At 43.9% G+C, this 11237-nt stretch overlaps 1 protein-coding gene across 1 annotated transcript; it reads right to left on the reverse strand.

Annotated features, from left to right (window-relative positions):
* Positions 1-1211: 1211 nt before the first annotated feature.
* LOC142490693 (uncharacterized) lies at positions 1212-2646 on the reverse strand. Its single transcript, XM_075593112.1, has 2 exons — positions 2573-2646; positions 1212-2209 (listed from the first exon to the last, which is right to left on the reverse strand). Exons 1-2 carry the CDS (start codon positions 2619-2621, stop codon positions 1212-1214), a joined length of 1047 nt encoding a protein of 348 aa, XP_075449227.1. The 5' UTR covers positions 2622-2646.
* Positions 2647-11237: the final 8591 nt, after the last annotated feature.

Here is an 11237-nt window from a genome sequence, read left to right on the forward strand (position 1 = left end):
GTTCGTGATATGGGACTGTGGGAGAAACATTTCTCCTTCTTTTATCTCGTTTGTGAAAAACATCCCTAGACTGTGAATGCGTTCACATAGTGTTTTTTTGAAAACTAACAAAGACCAGTGTGTGAAAATATTTCTTAGCCAGGCATATCAGTAAAAACACACCTGCAAAAAGAAATGTTTTTTCCCCGCTTACATTTCTGTGTGTATGTGAAAGTCTGGTTAACTCCCTGTCTGCATGAGTTTAAATACGTGTGTATATATATATATATATATATATATATATATATATATATATATATATATATAAATATATCTCTTATAAAAATATATATATATTTATATATAATATTTTATTTTTTTTTATATTGCAGGAGTACACACAACATTGATGGCATTAAGTATACCTTGTATGAAACCTATTTAAATGGTGAGAAACATGATTGAATTAAGTAATAAACATTTGTTTAAGCACAATACTGTTAGAGTCTCATACTTAGGATATTTCTCAAACATTAGGCCTGTATTATTAAAATAGTGTTTTCACAAGGAAGCATGAAGTGTATTAGTTTGTGTATACCAGTTTATATAGTACTATATATATATATATATATATATATATATATATATATATATATATATATACACATATACACATATACATATATATATACACACTCACACACTCACACTCACACTCACTCAGTGTGTGTGTGTGTGTGTGTGTGTGTGTGTGTATATATATTATTATACATTCTGAGATGTTATAGAAACGAACACACAACTGATTAAAGGACAAAATTACAATGGCCAAGCAAGGCAAAGGTAAGTAATAATTTACACATAATCCTGCTGTACACGTACAAGAAAGATGTTTGCACTTACTTAGGTGTTTTAATAATTGCATGTGACTAATATGCATATGCAATTCTTACATCAATTAACACACCCAAATGCAATGTTTTGCTGCAAAGTCAATGGCAGCTTCTCTAAACTTAGCAACTGGCTCCTGGTGGACCATTACTGAACAGACGATTACAACATAAATATTTATAACACAATTAATTATGAGTGTTAACATTTCCAAAACTTCACGTGTACAAGAACATAGTTGAAAGTTTGGAAACAACAGTCTTCAGCATACATACAATAGTAATTAGATAATCTGAAGTCAACAAAACAAGGCCAAAGACATATTTTCTGAATTATAACATTTATTTTTTTTGTTCCTTTTGCGAGCGAGTAACAGGCCTGCTTGTTGTCTCTTGAATTTTCCTTTTTCTTTTGCCACCAACTTTAGGCACAACAGAGCCACTTTGAGTGGCCTCTGGCACTTCACGGGCAGGGCTTGTGGCCAGTGACTGTTCACCTACGGGGCTTGTGGCCAGTGACTCACCTACAGGGCTTGTGGCCAGTGACTCACCTACAGGGCTTTTGGGCAGTGATTCACCTACAGGGCTTTTGGGCAGCGATTCACCTACAGGGCTTTTGGGCAGCGATTCACCTACAGGGCTTTTGGGCAGCGACTCACCTACAGGGCTTTTGGGTAGTGACTGTTCACGGACAGGGCTTGTGCCCAGTGACACATGTGAGCAAGTTGGTAGACACTGCACAAGTGATGGTTGGTCTGTTTCATGTGTGTCTTGTTTTGTTTTTGTCGCCTCCTTTGTAGGTGTCTGCTGCTGAATTTGTACAGATGGCAGCGGTAGGATGTCATCAGGAACCTGCACAGCAATGTCTGCTACTTGACCGGTAACATTTGGGCCTGGTGAATGAATATCAGATGAATGTGGTGAAAACTGACCTGCATGAACAGATCCTGGCTGGGAGGTGTTGAATTGTGGTACATTAGTCATTCTCCAGTAATTAGCTTGTGTTTGCTGAACAACTAATGCTTCGAATGAGGTGTTGATTTTTTGCAACTGTTTAGGCACTTCAATGAAGACTCTGTGGAGATGTGCCAATTGTGATACTGTTTCTTCCTGCAGTCCAATCATCCTTTCCAGCACTGTCATCATGTCTGAATGGCGACGATTTTCTGCGTCCACTATTTTTCCCTCTGAAGCTACAATTGCATCGTATGTGGAAGTTGATGGACGATTTGGCGGTACAACAGTTTCTATTGGCACCTCTTCATGGTCACATGATTGTATTTCAGTCTCTTCTGTGGCGTCATCCTCATCATACTCATCATCCTCATCACCATGATGTTCTAAAAAGAAATGTACACATTATTAAATGGCATGTTAATGTATGCTGTGTTACTATGTAATTGTACTGTGTCCTAAGTAACACCTAACATGTTAGCATACGTTTTATAACCTCATTAAAAACTACCTTGACTTACGAATAATGTTTGGACTCAGTATGAAATATGAATGAATGAAAAGTTGCTCTAAACTCAGAAGTCCTACATGATAATTAACATCACTAACACAATACATGTTGCCTTACACTTAATTTTCACTGACACTAAGTAATCCTATTTAAAGAAGATGTGCAAAACAAATAATGCACATGACAACATAACATATAGAAGAGCACATATTATATGGCCAGCAAATGATACACTCACCTTCTAGTAGTGTTGAGCTGGCTGACCCAGGTGAAGACACTTGTTCCATCTCAGGTGACACATGTCCTCCAGGGGCAACTATATATAACAATAACATAAGTTTTACATTTACATGTGTAAATATTGAACAAACACTTATTGTATGTTCTGTATTTATGATTAACTAACAACATCAGTTCCTTAACCGAAAATGTGTGTGAAAGTGAACATAAATAGTTGTAATAACACTGTACATGCCTGTGTACTTAGAATTTTTGAGTTCCCTAACATACAACATACTATGTTTCTGCAGTAATGCGTGAGGATAAATAGATTAAATGAGTACATAAAAATCATATGTTGTGTAGTGATATCAGTATCATAATGTACATAACTATCATGAGATGACCATTCACAATGGTTATCATGAAGGTGGTCATATTGCAAAAAGTGTTGTTTTTGGTAGAGGATATGTGTGGTACATTAATCGAAGATGTGGCACACCTGAATGTGGCTGTGACTCAACAAGACAACACATGCAGTGTGTGATAATGTGTCTTTGATAGTAGTTCAACTATAGATATGAGTGAACTAATGTGTGACGTACGCTTTGATAAGTAATGAGTTGTTGGGGCATTTAGTAGCTAGAGTTAAGCTTTCAAATGAGTGTGATTAACTTCAGTTGTGCTATTCAGGTTGTAAGAAAGGTATTCCCTTCCCCAAAAAGCCTAATCAGCCACACCTTTCAATGACTTGAAACAGGTGCAAATGGTGTGAACTAAGTTGACCGTGAAATGAGGCTGTAATTAGTGTGTGTGCTGAACCCCACCCCCTCTGTTGAAGTGTATGCTGTGATGAGATATTAATTGCAGCTGCTTTAACACAATGGTAGATGAGCTAAGTAGTCATCTGCAGTGTTTAAGTTATGAAAACAATGACATAACATATGATACGTGTGCCTCATTATGCTGTCTGTATATGACATAAAGCAAAAATGGACCTTTTCATAAGCAACTATAGATGTGTTAGTGCCAGTGATGTTTGTAGGCCGTTACATGCAATTTCTTTGATGCATGCTTAAAATAGGCAGTAATGTCATGTTTGTCGGAGTAAAATCAATAAAATACACAATAATATGATACATATTTCTGTTCTGTACCTGTAGCTACTAATAATTTCTCATGAACATGTGTTACACGTGTACTACCCTGTTGTTCCCCATCTTCGCCCACCATCAATTGCTTCCACTGCAGCTATGCATTTTGGGAATTCACATGTAAATGAGCACGCAATGGCACGTGCTATATTAGTTACTGCTTTTAGTAGGACTACTACATATATGTCTATTTTGAGATATATATATACAGAATCAGACATATACATATATAGATGCAGGTATGCTTATATTGTGAAGACAGTATAAAAAGCAGTGTAAATATGCAAAATAACTGTAAGCAACGACACGCCTAGTACAGTAATATTTATCACCTGCTGGAAATTGTGACGGATAAATTCCAATGTCACGGTCACCAGCCAAGCCTTCCACGACGACGGTAAGTAATTTTGGCCGAAGCAGCTCCTCCAATGGAGTCAATATGAGACGTTGTGGTGTGGGCCCACCTCCAGTGCCAGTAGCATGCACGCGTTGGTCTTGTATTTTCTTTTTCAATTTGGACCTAATATCATCAAATCTTTTCCGACAATGATACTTGTCCCTGACACTATTCCCACAGGCATTGACACCAATGACTATTGTGTCCCACATTTCTTTTTTGCTTGCTGCACTTGTCCGCCCTTGAAAAACATATAAAAGATATGAGGTAAATTAATAATAATATAAGCACCAGTTTCCTACACTGCTAGCTGTTCCAAGAGATAGCAAACATGCTGTTTTATGTGTAATATGTGCAGCACATGAGCATTCACTACTAAACCTATACATGTAAGCAAGGTTGCATTCATATTGTATGCAGTTCTGGCAAATTGACCGCCTGTGTTTATTTGTCCTTGTAAGGCATGATAAAAAGCTGTGTTTCCACACTAATGAACATAGAAAGATATTGTGTACCCATATTTGCATATGAACAAAACTCAGATGACCTAGGATCACATGTATTTGAATAATAAATGTAAAGTTACACTTACCTACTAAATGTCCATAGAGACTGTCATAGTGCTCCAGAATGCCAGTGACAAGAGCCCTATTTTCCTGGTCATTGAAGCGAGGATTACGTGGCTTCTCCACACGTTTTTTCCGAGCAGGTTTAGGGTCAGAGCTTGGCTGGTGCTGACTGGACTCTCCTTCTTCCAATGGAAGAGCCTCCAAAAGCTGGCCACCAGCAAGCACGCCACCACCAGACACCCCATCAGCAACTGCGCCACCAGCAGCACTCCCAGCACCAGCACTCCCACTCCTAGCACCAGCACTCCCACTCCTAGCACCAGCACTCCCACTCCTAGCACCAGCACTCACACTCCTAGCACCAGCACTCCCAGCACCAGCACTCCCACTCACAGCAACAGCACTCCCACTCCCAGCACCAGCACTCCCACTCACAGCAACAGCACTCCCACTCCCAACAACAGCACTCCCACTCCCAACAACAGCACTCCCACTCCCAGCAACACCACTCGCAGCACCAGCACTCCCACTCCCAACAACAGCACTCCCACTCCCAGCAACACCACTCGGTGCACCAGCAACATCACTCCCCTGAACAGAACGTTCACTCCGACGCGTACTCGCACGAGTAGCACTCCCACTCCCACCAGCATCACTCTTCCCACGCTTTGCGGGCATACTTCCAGCACTCACAAAAAACAGACAAGAAATGTACAGGCAATCACACGACCCACTTCCACATATAAAACAAGACAAAGATGTAAACAAAACAACAAAGGACAAAGCTCACCCAATACACAACAAGTCTCTCAGTCAATATGCAAATGTTCAATCGTCCAGCTCTGTGCGTCTCTCTCTCTCTCTCACTCCCAACAACACAGAGAATGATTAGCAGTACACGTTGCCTTTAAATATGGCGCGCAATCAAAAACATGCTTGTTTCGCCTGATTCAGCAAGATTTGTGATTGTGCAACCTAACAGCACCCCGCCACGCACGCCGATACACCTGTGTGTGATCGGCTCATCATCGTGAGAGTGGGCGGATTTGTTTTCTGGTTGATTTTGAATGTATTCGGCACTTACTGCATACGGAGAGGGAAAAACGCCAATAACATGACTAATCGATAAGCTTGCCGATTTCACATAATCGTCGCTTACTGCATGAGGCCCTAAGGCCACAGATAAATAGTAGATGCACAACAGAGCGCCTGGCGTCACGCGCGCCTACCGATTGAGCGATCAGCGGCCTATGGCAATCCGGTGACGCGCGAGGTGGGGAGTCATGGCCGTGACATAACGTCACATCCGCATCCATCCGCATAAACAAACATGGCGCTCTCCATGAAGCAGTATTTGGGGTTACTGCCAAAGAATATATATTTAAAAACTACATTCCTTGATGGCCAAGAAACAAACATCCATGAAATAAATCGCCAGCGTGACACACTTGGCGAATTTGCTACTTTGTACCATGAACTTCGTTAGCATGACAGGAATTTTTTGAGTACTTGAAAATGACAAAAGCTACATTTGATTATATTTTGGGACGACAAAGGACAAGATAACCCCTGCTCAGATTCATTTTTGTCGCATCATTCATGCAGAAGCAAGGCTCATGCTCACTTTGAGGTTAGTTGTACTACTGTTATTGTGAAATTAATATCTTAATAAACTAAGCTATTTAATTTCCGTGTCATTGAATGCAAGCTTTATGCTGTTTGTATTTTCTTATCTTGGAGTAAACAAGCTGAGTAAAAAAACTAAAATAAAACTAATGAGTGCTGTAGATATCGATTTAAACAATTCCTTAATATACTTCTTTTTTTCGTTACAGATTTCTTTCGACTGGAACACCGTTTTGCGGCTTGGCATTTTCATTTAAGATGGGGAAAGTACAGTGGCAAACATAGTTCATGAGACATGCAATGCTAGTTACAATGCATTCCAGGCTGATCATATGCCATTTCCTAGTGGGTAAATTTTGCGTTATGTGGCTAGTGAATTCTACAGCAAATGGAATTTTCCAAATGGCGTTGGCTGTAGAGATGGCAAACATATTCGCATTAAGCACCACAAAAATTCAGGCACCCTGTATTTCAATTACAAACATTTCCATTCAATTGTCTTGAAAGCTGTTGCAGATGCAAAATGTAAATTTATTTCAATTGATGTAGGAGCATACGGAAAGCAAAGCGATGGCGGGGTGTGTAGAGCCTCATTGCTTTATCAATTTATAGAAGAAAATAAATTACAGCTGCTGTGACGGTGAGTGGGTAACCAGGCTAACAAATAAAGGTTAAGCCCGTTTGGTTACCTTTGATCCATGTATTGGGGTTCAGGAGTGTCAGCTCTTGAGCCCAGTGATTGTCCATGCATGGATACCCCAAAAATGTACCCGGGAATCAGGTTGAATCACCGGATACATATAGGCACATTGTCCCGGCAAAATCTCCCCTTTAAAACGCTTGCGCGACTCACTGCTAGGATTCCCTGCTTCAGCACAGACCAGAAAAGTAAATGGGGCATATGGATGTGAGATGTCCCTGGAATGGTCAAGGGATCCCTAGGTTAAGGGGGATACCCAGTTAATTCCCAGGTCACCCAGAACCCGGTATAGGGGTTATGGGGGGGGGGGGAGGCTCCAACCATAGATAAGGTTGTGAGGAGTTTTAAAAGTCTAAGTCTAGTTTATAGTGTGTGGGGAATATGGCTTCTTATTCTATTCCCCATAACCAGAAGACTTAGGAAAGTTAAAGTGTATATTTTATTAACAGAGAGTTTTAAAATACATATATGCTTGTGCACAGTATTATGAGCTGGGTCTTTCCAGACCGATGTTCTCATTGAATCACTGGGCTACCAACTTGGTGTCTACTCAGACATCAGACATGAAAGCCACAGAGGATGCCAGAGGTGTGAAGGACATTTGGGCAGGAGGTTTAGGCTCGAGTACCCACATCCTGGGATGAATGGAAGTCCTCAGGATTACCATCTTCCCCACCAGACTGTGCGGAGCCTAAACCAGCAGGTGGATTCTGAATACCAAGTATCTAAGGTGGCAAGCTTACGCATGCCCTTGGCTGATTCAGAAGTCCCGCTTGCCCAGCTTCAGAAGACTGCCATTGCTCTGATTGGTTGGTGAGAAAGTTCCCACGCTGGGATTGGCTGTAGTGTTTCATGAATGAACTCAGAAATATTATAAGAATCCCTCAGCCAATCCGGTCATCAGATTCTAAGCGCCAGAACAGCAGTGGCAAATTTGAATGTACCAAAAGATGCTCTTGGAGAAATAGCAGCGAGCCGGCATCAGAAATTTCAAGTCCAAGACCAAGTTCTCAAAAAGGAACATTGCGTCCAACCTCGACGGTAGCGCAGAGGTTACAGTTCGTCCAACTAGCAGTGAGTGTTGAGAATATTGATTTCCTGAAAGTCACCCTGCTGGCTGAGGACGGTGCCACCCCGGTACCATGCCTCGTAGTCCCCAAGAAGGTAACTCTGATGTCCCAAGAGCTGATACGCTAACGCTAGAGTTTCAGATGAGCGCCCAAGAAGGAGAGGGAAAAATCAGCCAACCCAGTGCTGGGGATCTCACCTCCCTGACAGCCTCCCTGCAGGCTGAGGAGGGCACCACCCGGTGCCCTGCCTTGTGTCAACCCCGGTAGTGCTATACGGTGTGTCCGCAGGGGCACAGTCCAAGAAGCGGGTCCCAGAACTTGTGGGACCACCAGTGAACCAGGTAGCCCCAAGAGCTGACCCTCTACCATTGGAGTGTCAGCTGAACGCTAAGGTGGCTGAGGGAGAGATCAGCCAAGCTGATGCTGGGGATCGTGCCTCCCTGCAAGCCCCCATGATGGGGAGGATGGTGCCACGGGGTGCCATGCCTCATGGCGACCACAATGATGACCAGCTGTGTGCCTGCATGGCCTCAGGTAGAGAAGCAGGTAGTGACCCCCGCTGTACTTCCTTGTGCCCCCCTCCCCGAGCCAGTAACCCCAGTCTGGGGCAACATTCCCCAGCTCCAGAGAGGATGACCCGCGAAATGCTGTCCCCTGAACTCAAGCAGCCGTGTAGCAGCTGCAGGAGAAGACACAGTCAGCGGTCCCTGCAACCCCTGCCAGCGACACAGCAATGGAGGTTCCAGACAGGCAGCAGTCTGCAGCCATCGGGCAGGAGGACCAACCGGTCCACAAAGATTTGTTTTTTCATCCGGAGGTCCCAGGCAGTCGGCCTGGGGGTCCCCTGCAACAAGGTACTCCTGGTCAGCCTGATAGGGTCTGGCCCAGGCACCGGTATCCGTGGATGGGGATGCCAGTGAAAGTACATGGAGTGGATACTCTTGTGACACCGGTCACAGAGAGCCAAGAGCGGTCAGATGCCCAGGAGGCAGTGCAGTCGGCACCGCTACCCACCGATGTGGTTTTTTGCTCCCCAGCTTTGGGAGCCCACCACCCAGATCATCGCTCCCCTGCTCTTGGATCCCTTGAACATGGAGGACCTCGAAGGGACCAGGCAGGTAAGTCAGACCATGCCCGACCAATGTCCCCATGTGTATAATGTTCCCCTTTGTGACCTTTTTTCTGACTGTGTGACAGACAAGGAACTACCGGAGCTCAGTGAGTGGTACCGAGAAATGGTGCAGGCAGATAATGTTTTGCCTGCGGACCATAGAAGGCTTTTTACCCAGGTACCAGGCCCTGGAGCTCCGGCTAGTTCAGAGACACCAAGGGACAAGTTAGTGGATCCTTGGAGGTTTAGGGAAGGCTCTGTGGAGCAGGGGGAAAACACTCCCCAGCTCTCAGCTCCCCTGGGGGAGTGAAAGCGAGAGACATTAGGGAGACAGAGGGTCCCTGCTATGGGTGGGCCAAGCAAGACCCAGTGTACTGACTGCCCGGTAGACCCATGCCATCAGCAGCCCCTCCATCCGACTGAGTACAGTGTCGTGATGAGGAGGGAAAGGTTAGACAGGGAGATCAGGGACCTGCAATGGTACTACAGATATTTAGTGACCCACTGTAGCGTCCTGACAGACCCCCTGACTCAGGCCCGTAACATTGTGAGCACGTGCGCGCATGCACGTGACGCACACTTTTTGTGTCTATGCTGTGAGTGATAGTCTTGGAAGGTACTGTGTGTTTGTGTTTCTGTGTGTGTGTGTGTGTGTGTGTATGCATATGTGTGTGTATAGATTGTGTGAGTTAATAATTTATTAAATAGTATTTTTAAAATTAAAAAAAAGACGTAAAAATTATTTTTATTGTGCAATGTTGATACATATATATACACATACATACACACATACAGATACATACATATACACACACACACATACATTAAAGTGGCGGTAGTAGCGCGAAAACATTATTTTCCCTGTCTTCTCCCCAATCGTCCGGCTCCACGCTCACTGCCGTGCGTGCGCGACCCTATTATGGAAAGGCTAACTAACCACAGCAAATTATAAGTGCTGCGCGCGCATGGCAGAGCAAGCGCGCCAACTATAGAACAGCCTTCAGATGACTGACCAGAGGGCAGTTGTGCTGGCAATCTTGTCCCCAGAAGATGGACCGGCAATTCAGTTTGCAGCCCTGTGTGGCTGTAGTCAGCAGCCCCCACAGTCTTTTGTGACCCTAGTGGTCAGTGTCCCCAAACCAGTGGAGGCAAACCTCGGGTGGTGAGGGGGAACAAGTGTGTTAACACACCTGAACATTGCCCTGATGACATGGACTATGGAGCGGGCAAGTACTATCACCAGGCTGAAGGACTTTTTCAGCCAGAGAAACTCTGTTATACCCCATGAACCTCAACTTCTTTCAGGCTCAGCAAGCCACCTGATAAGGTGACTGTCCTGGAGCCTTAATCTTGAGGGGTGAGGTGTGACGGTAGGGGGTAGTTGGCCTTCATTAATAAAGGTGGAGCCCAACTGGCTGCCCCTGAAACCATATGGCAAGGGCTGAGAGTGTCAGCTTTTGGGTCAAATATTGTACCTTACTGCCCTGTAATTATGTTTCCATTATACTGTCCCCCATATGGTTATAAGATAGAAACAGTGTGTGTGGGGTTAACTATGTAAGCCCAGTGGGCTAGTTAATGCATTCTATGTTGTACTCCTTTGACTCATGGTCCCGTAGCTGCCTGTGCAAGCTTATAAGTGGGTTATTATTAATAATAATAATAATAGCATGTTCTTGTACAGGTGCGCCGACGAGTATTCTAAAACTTGCCTTAAACTTGCCTTGGAAAATCTGGGGCTATCACCAGGTACATGCTGGGAACATGCTGCAAACATTTCAGTGACATTTCTGCAGAGAGTAATGGCCCATCGGATTAACACAGCAGGGGTCCCTGGCAGTCCCATTAATCTGATGGGCCATTAGTCTGTCTGCAGAAATGTAACTGAAATGTTGCAGCATGTACCCAGCATGTACCTGGGTCTTGTTGGGGATTGCCCCAGGTTTGTTTTAGAATACTCGTCGGCACTACAGTATAGCACTGCTAGTTTTACATAGCGCTTTACAGAGACATTTTGCAGGCACAGATCTTGCCGGGTTGCAGGGTTGCCTTGTATG

Source organism: Ascaphus truei, chromosome 3 (genome assembly GCF_040206685.1).
Source record: "Ascaphus truei isolate aAscTru1 chromosome 3, aAscTru1.hap1, whole genome shotgun sequence".
Lineage (NCBI taxonomy): Eukaryota > Metazoa > Chordata > Amphibia > Anura > Ascaphidae > Ascaphus > Ascaphus truei.